The sequence below is a fragment of the Tursiops truncatus genome, chromosome 19 (assembly GCF_011762595.2).
Source record: "Tursiops truncatus isolate mTurTru1 chromosome 19, mTurTru1.mat.Y, whole genome shotgun sequence".
In the NCBI taxonomy this organism is placed as follows: domain Eukaryota; kingdom Metazoa; phylum Chordata; class Mammalia; order Artiodactyla; family Delphinidae; genus Tursiops; species Tursiops truncatus.
This window is the reverse complement of record NC_047052.1, coordinates 45226473-45241840: the sequence shown is the minus strand read 5'-3', so window position 1 is coordinate 45241840 and position 15368 is coordinate 45226473. Positions and strand designations below refer to the sequence as shown.

Sequence of the window (15368 nt, the reverse complement as noted above, 5' to 3'; positions counted from 1 at the left end):
GAACGGGGGAGGGAGTGTTAGGGCACCCCTCCAGGTCACAATTAAGATAGTTTGCATCTGGTTTACATGCAGCCCAGGGCCCTGGAAGTGGAGGGGGTGTCCCCTGGGTCCCAAGGCAAGCTGCCCCTCACAGGCTCTTAGGGCCCAGGGGACAGGGGGTGGAGCCGGCTGCAGAGCTCTGTGCTGGGGCAGGAAGCGAGAGTGGGGAGGGGGGAGGCCACAGCCGGTGGAGGCAAGGCGGGTGCAGGGCGTGTGGGGAGGGAGGGAGGTGACAGCACTCCGAGCCCTGAGGCCCTGCTGGCCACTGGGCGCAGGCCCAGCTCCGGGCCCCAGGAATGGACCTCGTGGACCCTGACATCTTTAATAGGGATCCCCGGGACCACTATGACCTGCTACAGCGGCTGGGTGGTGGCACCTATGGGGAAGTCTTCAAGGTGAGGAACCCCCTCATTCTCCATCACCCTCAAACCGGTGACCTTTGGGGTGAGGCCCAAGAAGGGAAGGGGATGTGAGAGGGTCCCAGTCCTTGGCTTTGGTTCAGGGTTGCTGAGGAGGAGCTCAGGCGAATGGAGCCCGCCTGACTGCCAACTTCCCCTTTACAAGGCTCGAGACAAGGTGACGGGGGACCTGGTGGCGTTGAAGATGGTGAAGATGGAGCCTGGTGAGGAGAGGACCTCAGGAGCTTCTTCCCCACACGCCCACCTCCTGGGACACTGGGATCTCCCCCATACTCCCTCCCTGTAGCAGCCTTTTCTCTCTGTCCCTCCTTGCAGACGATGATGTTTCCACACTTCAGAAGGAAATCCTCATCTTGAAAACTTGTCGGCACGCCAACATCGTTGCCTACCATGGGAGTTATCTCTGGTGATGAGCCTCAGACCTGCCCTGACACCCAGCCCAGCCCCTACACGCGAGCTCCCATTCCTGACCAGGGTACCCCCTAACCTGACCTCAAATCCTGGACCCCCATTTTTAACTGGGGCACTCCTAACTTGATCCCCAGCCCAAAGTCCCACTTTTTTGACCAGAGCACCCCCAAATCTAATCTCCAATAGATAACTCCCATTTCTGACTAGGGGTCCACCAAACTGACCCCTTCAGAGTAACCAAACCTGAAACCAAGTCCCCTAAAACTAATCTTTCATCATTTTGCCCTTCGGGTCCCCTAGTTTCACTTTCATTTCCTTTAATACGAACCCCTAAATTCCCTGACCCCCAAATTAAGATCCCAGATGCCCCAATAAAGTCCTCTGTCCCCCAGACCTGGTATCCTAGCTCCTCTGTCCCCTCCAAACTTCCACAACCTGTGAGGTCTCTACCCTGTCTCCTAGGTTAGCATGGGACGACAGAGGATGCCACGGGTCAGGAGCCCAAAGAGCTGGGTTCCACTCCAGTTGATCCTAAACATATATTTCCTCTCTGAGCCTCAACTTCCCCATCTATAAAATGGGATGCTCTCACTGTAGTGGGCAATAGAGAGATGACAGCTCTTACATTAAAGTTCTTGTTGAACTAGAATAAGATGGACAGTGAGCCAGGAGGTATCCTATAATCATTACTGCTGTTATTAGTATTGCTTTTGAACTGTTACAGGCTGCAGAAGCTCTGGATCTGCATGGAATTCTGTGGGGCTGGTTCTCTCCAGGACATCTACCAAGGTGAGAGGAAGGGCACGGGGATCCAGGTAGCCCCATTCCCCCCAATTCGCCTGTCCTGTCTCTCTGCCTTTGTGTCTCCTGGGACTGTCTTTACGGTCCATATTTCACACAGTAAGCTGGCCCCTCCTCTGGGCCTGGCCTGGCCTGTATGATGCTGGGGATACTGTGGTGACCGAGCGGGCACTGACCCCTGTCCTCCAGGACCTGAGAGTCCAGCCCCAGTCTTTCTGCATGCAATGATCCCCTCTACTTCCCCTGCCCCATCTTCCCCGTGTCTGCATTTTCTCACCAAGGTGTATTCATGCGTTTGAGTATTTCTGCATTTCTGGCTCATCCTCAGTGCCCACATGTTCGTTTAATAGTGACTGTATTTCTGATTCTCTTAGCCTGCTTTTCACTCTCTCGGAGCATTGGAGGGTGTGGGTGGGGTGGGCCTCTGATCACTTCGAGTTTTCTCTTGCGCACCTCTATCTTCGACCATCTCCCGGTCTCCCTCTGGCCTCAGACCTCAAATGCCAGGAAGGAAGGACTTCATTAAGAAGTCCTCAGAGGGGGAAACTGAGGCCCACAGAGAGGAAGTGACTCACCCTGCCAGCCCGTCAGACCTGGTCTCTAACCCCTCTGCCTACTGTCTCTCTCTAGTGTATCCTCTTCACCCCTTTGTGTCTCTCTTTCTCACCATGTCTGTTTTCCCACTTTTTGTTCTCCGACCATGTCTTTCTTTCTCTGCCTCAATTTGGGTCTGTTCCTGATTCTCTTTCTCTCTCTGTCTCTCTCCCTGTCTCTCTCTGCCTTTCCTCATTTTACAAAGTGACATCACCCCCTGCTCAGAGCCCTTCCATACCTTCCAGTTCCCTCCAAAGCCAAGCCCAAATTTCTCATCACAGCCGGCAAGTCTGACCCCCACTGGCACACCCCAAGCAGACACACCTCATCTCCGCTCCATCCACTTTACTGCTTTCCAGACCCACCAGGCACTCTCCTGCCTCTGGGCCTTTGCACTTGCTGCTCCCACCTTCACCCCCATCACCTTCTCAGGGTTGATCACCCTGTGTAAAATGTCATACCCCTTCCCACACATATTTCCTGTTGTCTTTTCTTGCTTTATTTTTCTTCTATTTATTAGCATCTCACGTACTGTATATCTTACCTGTTTATCTTGTCTACTGTCCATCTCCCCCACCAGAATGTTCTGTCCATGAGGGCAGGGATCTCTGCCTCTTTTGTCCACAGCTGTATCCCCGGTGCCTGCCACGGGGGCTGGCACACAGTAGGCACGCGGTAAATATCTGTTGAACGAATCCCTCTCCCTCCGGCCTCTGGTTCCCTGCATCGCTGCCCCTCTCTCTGTTGCTGACCACCCCTTTGCCTCCTCCCCCTACTTGTCCCATCCTGTTTCCCCCTCTCTATGTGGCACCCTCTCAGCTGGTGTGGGAGGCGGCCAGGGGCCTGGCCCGCACCCAACACCGCACCGGGGTGACCTTTGCAGTGACAGGCCCCCTGTCAGAGCTCCAGATCAGCTATGTCTGCCGGGAAGTGCTCCAGGTGAGGAGATGCTCTGTGGGCTTGGGTACGGGCAGGGCCCTGCTCCAGCCCCCGGACACTTACAGCCCCCGTGTCCACCCTCCTCCCCAGGGACTGGCCTATCTCCACTCACAGAAGAAGATACACCGGGACATCAAGGTGGTCTAGGGGCAGAAAGGTGGCCTTGGTGGGTGGGGAGCCCAGGATATGGGAGTGGTGCTTGGAGGGCTCGGGGCGGTGTGGGACAGGGAGTGGCGGCAGCATTGGACTTGGGGGTTATCTCTGAGAGCCTCTAATCGCCCCCTCTTCCCCAGGGAGCCAACATCCTCATCAATGATGCTGGGGAGGTCAGACTGGGTGAGTGTGGCTGGTGGGGCTCTGGAGGGGGACTGGCTGGGGGCCCAAGGGGACAGGAGAGGTCACTATATCTCTCCCTCTGCCTCTAGCTGACTTTGGTATCTCGGCCCAGATCGGGGCAACGCTGGCTCGACGCCTCTCTTTCATTGGGACACCCTACTGGTGAGGGGTGCCTGGCTGGCAGCTGGGGGTGGTACAGGGGGCAGCAGCTTTTCCCAGCCTGGATCTCTGGGAATCTCCATCCTGGCTTTTTGCCCTGCCTCTACCTTGTTCTGTTGAATGTTCTGTCTTCTCTTGGGCTCCCTTTTGAGTTTTCCATTTACCTAGGGCTCTCTGTGCCCCCTCCACCTGTTCCTCCCAGTGTTTGTGTTGATTTTTATCCTGATCTCTCTGTCTTTCCATATCTGTCCACGTGTGCCTCCCTCTCTCTCTCTCTGTCTCTGTCTCTCTGCCTTTACCTCGCTCCGTCTTTATGTCTGTCTCTCTCCATCTTTATGTTTCTCTCTGCATCTATCTCTCTGTATGCCCCGTTCTCCTTGTCTCTCTCCTACCCCCCACAAAAGTCTCCCCTCGTCCTCCTGTGTCAGCCCTGGCTCTCTGAGGGTCTCTGCCCCCAGGATGGCTCCAGAAGTGGCGGCCGTGGCCCTGAAGGGGGGATACAATGAGCTGTGTGACATCTGGTCCCTGGGCGTCACAGCCATCGAATTAGCCGAGCTACAACCACCGCTCTTTGACGTGCACCCTCTCAGGTAGGCAGATGTGGGCATGTCCCCCTAGTCCCAGTTACCCCACTCAACTCTGACCCTGGACACCAGCCCCCAACCTGCTTCCCCACCATGAGACCCCCTACAGGAGACACCCCCTTGCTCTGAGCTCCATCCGAGACCCTCAGGCTCCCCTGAGCCCAGAAAGCCTTTTCTCCAGCCCTCCACACCAGGAGCCCCCAACACGGGGAGCGCCATCTTGAGGCTCCCTGCGAGACTGCAGGAGCTCTGTAATGCGATTAGCAGTATCCCCTAGAAGTGGCATCCCATGCCTTGTAAATCCTAACCCTCGTTCTCATTCTGTCCCCCACTTGGCTCTCTGCTGATCTTAGTGCTATCGGGGTTCCCTTGAGCCATGAGGTCTGACCTCCGCTGGAAAGTCTGATCCCCATATTCTGTCCTACTCTGTTTACAGAGTTCTCTTCCTCATGACCAAGAGTGGCTACCAGCCCCCAAGGCTAAAGGAAAAAGGCAAATGGTAGGAGAGGTTGATGGGAAGGAGGGAGAGGGAGGGTGGAGCCAGGGGCGATGGTCTGATGGGAGGGTCTCTGGTGCCCTCACCACAGAACTTGCCTTCTTCCTCCCAAGGTCGGCTGCCTTCCACAACTTTGTCAAAGTCACCCTCACTAAGAGCCCCAAGAAACGACCCAGCGCCACCAAGATGCTCACTGTAAACCTCCCATCCCAGAGAAGCCTTCCCAGACTCACCCCCGGAATCCCCCAGGGCCTCCCACAGCTCCCTAGAACGTTGATAATTTCATCCCACAGAACCCCCATGGCCCTTTCAAAGTCCCTAGTCCCTCCGAATTCCCCAGGGATCCCCAAGACTCTGCAAATTGTATCCCAGACCTTTTTCCAAGATACGCTGAGTTCTTAAAACTCACAAATTCCCAGGGGCTTCAGGACCCATTCCTGGCTGTGCTTTGGAATTCCAGGGGAACTCCAGTCCCCTCTAAGACACCTTTGGAATTCTCCAACTACCCTATTTTTTCTTTTTCGGCCGCGATGCGCGCACGCGGGATCTTATTTCCTTGAGTAGCGATGGAGCCCGTGCCCCCTGTAGTGGAAGCGGGGACTCTTAACCACTGGACCGCCAGGGAAGTGCCCTACCCTAAGTTTATCTAATCCCGTCAGACTCCTCAGAATCCCCCAGGTCCCCAGAATTCCCTGCGTCTTCCTCTGTTGGCAACTTCCCCACTAGATTCCCTTAGATGGGTTCTCCAGCCCCTCGTCCCAGCCCTCTCTCTCCAGCCCAGCCCTCTGTCTGCTGACACCCTCCTCCCCTCCCCAGCATCAACTGGTGTCCCAGCCTGGGCTAAACAGAGGCCTGATCGTAGATCTTCTTGACAAACTGAGGAACCCAGGGAAGGGGGCCCCTGTTGGCGAGATTGAAGATGAAGAGCCTGAGGTGAGGGACCCGCCCCCCCACTTCGCTCACGCTGTTCCCCTGCCTGGAGCACCCCCTTGCTGCCTGTCTTAGAAGGAAAAAAGCCAGTGAGGATGGGGAGCTTGGCGCAGGGCTGGAGGCACAGAGGTTATGGGAGGACCAAGGGCTCCAAGCTGGGCCCACAGGGTGGTGAGGGCTGCTAGAGGGCATGGTCCTGATGCAGTCGCTGCTCTGCCCAGCTCCCCCCCGCCATCCCTCGGCGGATCAGATCCACCCATCGCTCCAGCTCTCTGGGGATCCCAGACGCGGATTGCTGTCGTGAGTAGAGAACCCCTACGTCCGGGGACACCTGATCCTATAAGCCAAGAGATGCCCCCTCATCAGACGGCCAGAGGCCCCAGAGAACCCCATCACCATCTGACCCCACAGGAGACCCCAGAGAAAACCTCATCACCACCTGATCTACAAAGTGCCTCTAGAGACCCCTACCTCTCTGTCCTGCAGACAGACCCCCTGAGACTTCCCACAACCACCAGGACTCCCAGAGACCTCAGAAATCTTTGTCTGATCCTTGGTACCCAGCTGGAACCTCAAAACAAACACTCTGTAACCATTCTGAGCCCCCAGCTCCCTGATCTCAAACCCTGACCCCCAAATGAGACCCCTGTAAACCAAGATCCCTCCCCTGGAGCGACAGCTCCAGTCCTAAGACCCTGATCCCAGACCCCACCCCCAATTCTACTCTTTTTGTTCCCAAATCCACGTCCCCAGCTCACTGTGTGTTACCCCCAGGGCGGCACATGGAGTTCAGGAAGCTCAGAGGCATGGAGTCCAGACCCACAGCCGACACGGTGAGATGCCTCCCCTGCCGCCCAGCCGCCCTCCCCTCCCCTCCCACTGGGCCACTGCTGACCCTTTACTATCCCGCAGGCTCGCTTACAGCCCCCTGGAGACTTCAAGAGCAGCAGTCCTAGGTCAGGGACCCTCAGGGTGGGAGGCAGGCTGGGCTACATGCGGGGACCACCCGAGGCTTATACCTGTCCCTCCTCAGGAGGCACCTGTCGGAGTCTGATGATGACTACGACGACGTGGACATGTAAGACAGCTCCACAGGCCCCCACCCAGCCCCCACCTTCCTACGACCCCGCCTTCCTTCCACCCTGACCCCAGCCTCAGCCCCTGCTTTCCTTCTACCACTCAGTGCTGACCCCTGACCCCTGACTGGACCCTCAATGCCCCCACCTTCCTTCACGCCGGACCCCTGACCCTCAACCCCACCCCAACGCAACCCTGGGCCCCCTGCTACATCTCAGTCCCCGGCTCCGGCCAGAGGTTGCTCCCATCCCCAGATCTCAACGGCAGTCCTAACCCTCAACCCCAGCCCTCATCTTTCTTCATCTCACCCAGCCTCAGGCTGAACCTTTCCCCCATGTCAGGCCCTCAGCCCCAGCAGTCGGCCCAGGCCCCCATCTCCCCCAGCCCCAGGCCTGTGTCAGCCTCAGGGCCCACCCATCCATCCCACACGTCTCGTCTGTCATGGGCTCACGGGCAGCGCACCTGGCACCAAGTGAGAACCTGACCCCAGGAGCTCATAGGATCTGTGTTCCAAGGCGGGCGTGAAGGTGCAGAGACTTGCTGCACTGTCAGCACTCGATATCCAGGAGTTGCTGTTACCGTTAACATCATGGTTATCAGTCCTTTAGCCCCCGGCCCCAGCCCAGACCGCGTTGCCCTCTGAGCCTCCTGAGCTCAGACCTCTGGCCCCAACCCTCCCCAGTGCTTGTTCCCCACACCCGCACCTGCTTACCCCATCATTGTGTTCCAGCCCCACCCCTGCAGAAGACACACCTCCTCCGCTGCCCCCCAAGGTAAGGCCCTGGGTCAGAGCTGGGGGCCACGGGGCCAGGAGGCCAGAGTCCATAGATGCTGGGATACTGAGCCCTCTAGGGCTGGAGTCTGGGATGCCGGGTCCTTTGAATTCTGGGAAGACTGGGACGATAAGCACATTGGGATCTGGAAGTGGTAACCCCAACCCTAGGGGTGGGACTCAGAATATTTAGCCCGATGGACACTGGTCAGTAGCTGGTCCTTGGAAACGCCTGCTGCACCCAGCACTCGCCCTTTAGTTGCTGGCATGTGTCGATGTTGGGCGTGGGTTAGAGGGGAAGGCTGGAGTGGTGGTCGGACATCGTGGGGAGGGTCAGAGCCATGACCTACTGTCAGTGCTGGTGGAGGCAGATTGAAGGGCGCCCTCTCTCTCAGATCATCTAATGTATTCCCCCACCGTCCTTCTCTCTCTCCAAAGCCCAAGTTCCGTTCTCCATCGGACGAGGGTCCTGGGGAAACTGGGGATGAGGGACAGCTGAGCCCGGGGGTGCTGGTCCGATGTGCCAGTGGGCCTCCTCCACGCACCCCACATCTTGGGCCTCCCCCAGTCACGCGAAGCCCCCACCTAACTGCCCACTCAGGTGACAGGGCAGGCTGGGGTGGGAGGTGGGCAGAGGTGGGGTGTGGCAGGGTTAGGGGGGTTTGGGGGCTGATTTTCCCCACCCCATCTCAGAACCCTCACTCTGGAACCCAGCCCCCTGGGAGCCTGACCAGCCCCCACTGTTGCCCCCCAAGAAGGAAAAGATGAAGAGAAAGGTGAGGCCAGCCGTGCTGAGGACTCACACCTCTGGATGGGGCTGGGGATGCATGGTGGGAGTGGGGGGCTTGGGCTGGGAAGACTAATAATATAACAGGTGACATACGTTGAGCAGTTCCTCTGTGCCAGACACTGATCTCGTGTCTTTACAAGGTGTATACCTTCACAGAAAGAGGTAGATGTCGTAGAGATAGGTGTTATCCCCCATTTCAAACTGGGGAAACTGAGGCACAGAGCGGTTAAGTAGCTTTCCAAGGTATAAACCTTTGAGGAAGCAGAGGCAGGATTTGAACCTTGGCACTCTTGCTTCCAAATCTTAACCACCACGCCTTCCTGTCCCCTCCTCCCTTTTGCTGGATCTGCTGTTGCCCCGCCCCCATGGCCCACCCAGGGATGTGCCCTTCTTGTAAAGTTATTCAATGGCTGCCCCCTCCGGATCCACAGCACGGCAGCCTGGACGCACCCCTCCACCAAGGGTGAGCATTCAGGAGGGTCATGGAGAATGTGGTGGGGACGGGGAGGGCCCTTAATGGAAGGCACAAAGGCAGGGACAGGGGAGGGGAGGGAGTGGCAGAGCTGAGGCAGGGGCACAGCCAGGAGTTACAGGTGGAGTTGAGGGATCAAAGATGGGTAGAGCGAAGATGGGTTTGAGAGTGAAGACTAGGAAAATTAGAGTTTGGAGGCCGGGAGTGTCAGATATGGGACTTCCCCGGGGGTCCAGTGGTTAAGACTCCGCGCTTCCACCGCAGGGGGCAGGGGTTCGATCCCTGGTCGGGGGAACTAAGGTCCCACATGCTGTGCGGTGTGGCCAAAATAAAAAATAAATAAATTTTTAAAAAGGAGTGTCAGATACAGCAGAAAGGTCAGAGTTTGGGGTACAAGATCCAGGACAGTTGGACCCCATTAACCTCGGTTGTAGGTTAATGGTAGAGAGACTGGGATCAGGATTTGGGGGCCAGGAGTTTTGGGGATTAGAATGTAGCAGAAGGGGAGAGAGTTTGGGGATCAAAGATGTGGAGACAAGGTCAGTGAGGGATAAATGTTAAGGAAACAGTATTAGAGTTTTCGGGGTCACACTGGACAGAAAAAGCCACATGGAGGGCTGTCTGAATTTGAGGATCAGTGTTGAGATAGGATTAGCATTCAGGGACCAGAACTGGGGAGAAAGAGGGAAAGAATTTAGAGGGCTATTCGGGGAGTCACATCTAATGTTGGGGGCAGAATTGAGGGGACAGAGGGTCAGGATTTGCGAGTCAGGGATGGAAGAACCACCAGAACCAGTGGTGGTCAGAGGCTGGTGAGAGTGAGATCAGCTCAGGGGAACTGGTCAGGGTTTGAGTTCAGATTTGGGGAAACAGAGGCCGGAAGTGTCAGTTTGGAGGGAGAGCAGAGAATTGAGGGTCAGGGCTGGCAAACAGAGTACCAGTGTTTGGGGCCATAGGGGGGTCTGGGAAGTCCCCCACTATGAGGCAGGTCCCAGCATCCTCATGTCTGTGCTCCCCAGACCAGCACCTGCTTCTGGGGGCCGAGGAAGGCATTTTCATCCTGAACCGAAATGATCAGGAGGCCACACTGGAGATGGTGAGGGGCAGCACCTAGGATGGGCCAAGGGTGGGGGCTGGAGTTGGGGTTGCTGGGGTCTTACAGGGACCATCTCCCCTTCCTCTACAGCTTTTTTCTAGCCGGACTACCTGGGTGTACTCTATCAACAATGTCCTCATGTCTCTCTCAGGTCTGGTTATGGCTGGGTGGGAGGGTGGGGAGTCAGAACTTAAGGAGTCAAGGGGTTGGGAGATAGCTGGGCATGGCTGAAAAAAAAAAATTAGGCTCCCCCTTCACAGAGCCTACAGTTCAAATTCCAGCCACTTTTCCACTGTGGGACTTGGGGCAAGAGACTTCTCCCTGAGCCTCAGTTTCCCCATCTGTAAAATGGGGCTCACAGTAGTGCCCACCTCTCAAGTCAGTTTTGAGGTAATTTCCACAAGAAGTCAGTCTTTACATTTCTTTGATGTTCAGGTGACAGTTAGTACTTGTTCCATGCTTTACTAAAATAGAGCGAGCAAGTGGTAGATTAAAATTATGTGTCATTGTTTTATAAACACTTTGTGTAAAAGAATTTCTAATTTATGAGGAGACCCCAAGCCAAAAGTTTGTGATGACAGACTTTTGCAGAATTTGTAGATATGTTTTTTCTTACATTTTGTAATGTGTGTAACTTCATCTGACTGGTTAAGTGTCCATCATTTGTCATGTGGCTACAAGCACCATGAGGGTAGGGAACGTAATTATTTTACTCACCATTAATGGTTCACCAGAGCCAAGCACAGTGCCTGGCCTACAGTGGGCATTTAAAATATGTTGCGTGAAAAATGAGTAAATAAAGGTGCTTGAGACTTGAGGGCTAGGGCATTTTAAAGGGATGGGGCCAAGTGATGGGATAGGGAAAAGGTGGGAGTGTGCAGTGTCCTATAACTGCCTGCTTCCCCTACATACACACACACTGCAGGAAAGACCCCCCACCTGTATTCTCATAGCATCTTGGGCCTACTGGAACGGAAAGAGGCCAGAACAGGAAGCCCCATCGCTCACATTAGCCCCCACCGGCTACTGGCAAGGTACCAGCCCGCAGTGGCACCTCTGACCCCTCTAATGCCTCATTTCTGCCGTCCCTCCCCCCATTCACGCCTCCCTTCTTCTGCAGGAAGAACATGGTCTCCACTAAGATCCAGGACACCAAAGGCTGCCGGGCGTGCTGTGTGGGTGAGAGAAAACCCCATGGGTGTGCAGAGAGGGGGCGGGACCAGGGGCGGGACTTGGACTCCCTCTCGACCGGAGAGGATTGCAGAGTTAAGGCAGGGTGAACAGAGCCCGGGGAAAGATGTATCCTTACCTCCACAGCAGAGGGCGCGAGCTCCGGGGGCCCGTTCCTGTGTGGGGCATTGGAGACATCCGTGGTCCTGCTTCAGTGGTACCAGCCCATGAACAAGTTCCTGCTGGTCCGGGTAGGGAGCCTGCAGACGCTGGGGACTTTGTCAGATTGGGTGGCCAGGGTCATCCACTCTACGCTTCTGTTGAGAGCTCCACGAATCCGGCCTTCCACCCGAGGCCCCGCCCCAATCTCCCCAAGGCCCCGCCCACCTGGAGGCTCCTCACTGATCTTTCAGCTCCGCTCCTCACCCCTGGCCTAATTATTCTTCAGGCCCTATGCCCCTCCCCCCACCTCTAAGGAGACCCCATTCAGGTTCTTTGAGTCTCTAAGGAGACTTTGCTGCCTTTGGGGCCACAGCCCCCGGGGGCCCTGCCTCTCTGTCGCCAAGGCGGCACGCCCCCAAACGGAAGCCGCGCCCACTCTGAGGGCACATCCGTCAGTTTCTAAGCCCTCTGAGGCCTCACCCCCTGAAGTTTCTTGGCAAGGGAATACTTAGGAAATACTTCGGAAGCCCCACGCCCACTGTCCTCCAAGACCCCGCCCCCGCTCAGGCCCCGCCCCAAGCCTTCCCTGAGCCCGCCCCTCCCTGCGCGTTCCGCAGCAGGTGCTGTTCCCGCTACCTACGCCTCTGCCGGTGTTTGCACTGCTGACCGGGCCAGGCTCCGAGTTGCCCGCCGTGTGCATCGGCGTGAGCCCCGGGCGGCCTGCGAAGTCGGTGCTCTTCCACACCGTGCGCTTCGGCGCGCTCTCCTGCTGGCTGGGCGAGATGAGCACAGGTGCAGGCTCTGGGAGGGGTGGGGCTTATCAGTTTGGGAGGGTTGGGTCTGGGTGGCTGGGCGGTGCTTAGCCTGAGGCGTAATTGAGAAAGGGGTTAAAACGAGAGGGGACGGAAGAACATTGGGTATATATAATTGGTGAGATTGATGATAGGGAGCTGGGGAACTCTATGATGGGCGAGGTTTAGCCCTTTTGCTTGGGAATGGACACGGTGCCTAGCCCGCTTGCTTGGGAAAGGCGGAGTGAGGTGGAATTGGTCCTTGAACCCCCACCTCTCAAGCAGAGCACAAGGGACCAGTACAGGTGACTCAGGTCGAGGAAGACAAGGTGATGGTGTTGATGGACGGTAAGAACCTTCCTCCCTCCCTTTCCCCCACTATTCCTAGATCTCCGAACCCCAGAACCTGTACCTCTCTCAGAAACGCTGAGCCCCTCCAGTCCTTGTCCATCCTGCTTTGCTTCTCACGCTGAATTTATTGTCTGGTCCCTCCATAACCTCCTAAGTCCCGCTTACTGCTCTTAAAGACCCCGCTCTACCTCCTTCTAGGGTCTCTGAAGCTGGTGACCCCAGAGGGGGCCCCAGTCAGGGGGCTTCGAACTCCAGAGATCCCCATGACTGAAGCAGTGGAGGCCGTGGGTATGTGCCGGGATGATAGGGTCCGGGGTCCAGGTTGGAGGCTTAAGGGAAAGTCAAGGGTAACAGGCACTGCTTTCCTCCCAGCTATGGTCGGGGGTCGGCTCCAGGCCTTCTGGAAGCATGGAGTGCAGGTGTGGGCTCTAGGCTCGGACCAGGTAAGCTCCTCCGTCCCAGCCCCCGCAACCCAGCCCCTCCCATGTCAGTCATCTCATTCATCAGATGGAATGGGAGAACTGAGTCAGGGTGTGAAGTCCTGGAGGAGAAGCTTTCTCTAGGCTCAGTTCAGACGGGTCCCCTTCTCTACCCCAGTGTCGCTTAGGTCCAGACCTCATCCAGGGTCACTGTAGAGATATGTGGGTTAAGAGCATGGCCCAGACTGCCTGGGTTGGAATCCAGCTGAATGACCTTAGGCAAATGACTTAATCTTCCTGTGCCTCACTTTTCTCATCCGGAAAATGGAGTGGAAAATGGAGTGAAAAATGGTGCTTACCTCACAGAACACCATGTGTCAGGCTCTGCCCTTACAGTTTTGTATTTTACTTAATCTTCGTGATTGCCTATCAGGTAGGTACTATGATTTCAAAGGTTAGTAATCTGAGGTGCAGAGAGGTTAAGTAACTCGCCTGACGTCACACAGCTGATGAGCGGTGTTAGCAAGAATGATTATTTCTGGACCTGAGGAGTTCAGAGACCTTGTCCCCTGCTCTCTTTAAAGGAGAGACACTGACACAGCACCTTTTCCCCCAGCTGCTGCAGGAGCTGAGAGACCCCACCCTCACCTTCCGTCTGCTTGGCTCCCCCAGGTATGAACTCGGGAAGGGGGGGCTTCTGATGTGGAGAGGGCATCTGGAGGTATCCCCAGCCACCTGTATCTGTGGCCTGGACATCCTCTCACCTGGTCTCCCTGCTTCCATCTCTGCCCCCTATAGTCCATTCCCCACACAGCAGCCAAGGTGGAATTTTCATTTTTTAATTTTTATCCTAACTTTTTATTTTGACATAATTTTAGACTCTCAGAGAAGTTGCAAAAATAAATTTAAAAATTGTGTATCCCCTTCACCCAGATTCCCCATATATTATGTTTTAGCCACATTTGCTTTATTCTTCCCTTTCATATATGTATAATTTTTTTCTATTTGCATGTGAATTGCAGACGTGATGCCAATTTACCCCTAAATACTTCAGTGTATGTTTCCTAAATGAAGGCCAGGACATACTCTTACAAACCACAATACAGCTGTCAAAATCAAGAAAATAACAGTGAAATATCACTACCTTCTAATTCACACGCTCGTTCAAGTCTCACCAGTTGTTCCAATGATGCTCTTGCTCTTTATAACCAAAAAATAATACGTTTTTTCTCGTCCAGGATATAATCCAGGATGATGGGCTGCATTTTGGAGTAATGTTTCTTTAGTCTTGAGCCTAGGACAATTCTTCAGACTTTCCTGGCTTTTCATAACCTTGACACTTTTGAAGAGTACAGGAAACTTGTTTTACAGAATGTCCCTCAACTGGGTTTGAGGTTTCCAGGTTAAGCGTTTGGGGCAGGAATACCACAGAAATGATGGTGTGTCCTTTCACTGCATCAGATCAGGAAGCACATGTTTTGTCCCATTACTGGTGATGTTATCTTTTTTTTCTTTCTTTATTTTTGGCTGTGTTGGGTCTTCGTTGCTGCGCGTGGGCTTTCTCTAGTTGCGGCGAGCGGGGGCTACTCTTGGTTGCAGTGCGTGGGCTTCTCATTGCGGTGGCTTCTCTTGTTGCGGAGCACGGGCTCTAGGCGCGCAGGCTTCAGTAGTTGTGGTGCATGGGCTCAGTAGTGGGGCTCACGGCCTCTAGAGCGCAGGCTCAGTAGTTGTGGCGCACGGGCTTAGTTGCTCCATGGCATGTGGGATCTTCCCGGACCAGGGCTCGAACCTGTGTCCTCTGCATTGGCAGGAGGATTCTTAACCACTGCGCCACCAAGGAAGCCCAGAGGGGTCTTTTAAAATCCAGATCTGATTGTGTCACTCTCCACCTGCTTAAATCCTTCCCGTGACCTCAGGATAAATACCCAATCCTGGTCATAGCTCACAAACCATGACTTCTGCAGTCAAACCCCAGGCTCTCTCCCACCTCAAGGCCTTTGCACAGGCTGTTCTCTCTGCCCGGAACACTCTTCCCTGCCTTTTCACCAAGTTCCCTCCTGAGCCTCTTTCAGGCTCCACCATCCTTCCTTTGGGGGCACCTTGGCTGACCCCTTGGGCTAGGTTTCCCTGTTATGTGCCTCATGCTTCTCTGCATTCATCTGATTCACTGATTCATGTTGGTCTCCTGCTCTAGATTGAGCTCCCCGAGGGCAGGGGCCATGTGTGCTCATTCACTGCTATAGCCCAGCATTGTGCTGGCAAAGACTCCATAAACTCCTCTGCAGATGAAGGAATGAACAAATGCATGAATGAACTGACTTCTCTCTTCCTTCCCCAGGCCTGTGGTGGTGGAGACACGCCCAGCAGATGATCCTACTGCCCCCAGCAACCTCTACATCCAGGAATGAGTCCCTGACGGGGTGTTAGGAACCAGTCCCCACACCTCCCTCCCCAGCGGACACACATTAGTGATTACGACGTGCCCCTGTCTCTGAATAAACATGACTTCAGTCTCTGCTGCCGTCTTGGTTTTCTTGGGTTGGCGGGGGAGAGGAGGGCA

The 15368-nt window shown here is 55.3% G+C and overlaps 1 protein-coding gene across 5 annotated transcripts; it reads left to right on the top strand.

The window, feature by feature from the left end:
- The first annotated feature begins 265 nt into the window (after positions 1-265).
- Positions 266-15323, top strand: MAP4K1 (mitogen-activated protein kinase kinase kinase kinase 1). 5 transcript variants are annotated; one of them, XM_033845417.2, is made up of 31 exons: positions 267-434; positions 604-661; positions 774-864; positions 1594-1658; positions 3148-3203; positions 3294-3341; positions 3497-3539; positions 3629-3701; positions 4157-4288; positions 4719-4781; positions 4892-4973; positions 5595-5711; positions 5930-6008; positions 6483-6541; positions 6621-6664; positions 6742-6786; positions 7516-7558; positions 7996-8158; positions 8272-8333; positions 8726-8810; positions 9839-9915; positions 10006-10066; positions 10841-10949; positions 11036-11094; positions 11233-11336; positions 11865-12039; positions 12321-12386; positions 12588-12677; positions 12762-12832; positions 13425-13480; positions 15147-15323. In XM_033845417.2, the coding sequence occupies exons 1-31, from the start codon at positions 336-338 to the stop codon at positions 15214-15216; spliced, it is 2445 nt and encodes an 814-aa protein (XP_033701308.1). In that variant the 5' UTR covers positions 267-335; the 3' UTR covers positions 15217-15323. The 5 variants fall into 5 exon arrangements, with proteins under 5 accessions (XP_073651925.1, XP_033701308.1, XP_033701306.1 ...); XM_033845415.2 differs by having other exon boundaries at positions 8251-8333; XM_033845416.2 differs by having other exon boundaries at positions 269-434; positions 8251-8333; positions 12324-12386.
- The last annotated feature ends 45 nt before the right edge of the window (positions 15324-15368 follow it).

Excerpts from the sequence above, each read along its gene's own strand:
- MAP4K1 (XM_033845415.2), top strand. The coding sequence starts at position 336 with ATGGACCTCGTGGACCCTGACATCTTTAATAGGGATCCCCGGGACCAC. Across the intron at positions 3,204-3,293 it reads TCTGCCGGGAAGTGCTCCAG|GGACTGGCCTATCTCCACTC; the intron begins GTGAGGAGATGC and ends CCTCCTCCCCAG. Across the intron at positions 4,974-5,594 it reads GCGCCACCAAGATGCTCACT|CATCAACTGGTGTCCCAGCC; the intron begins GTAAACCTCCCA and ends TCCCCTCCCCAG.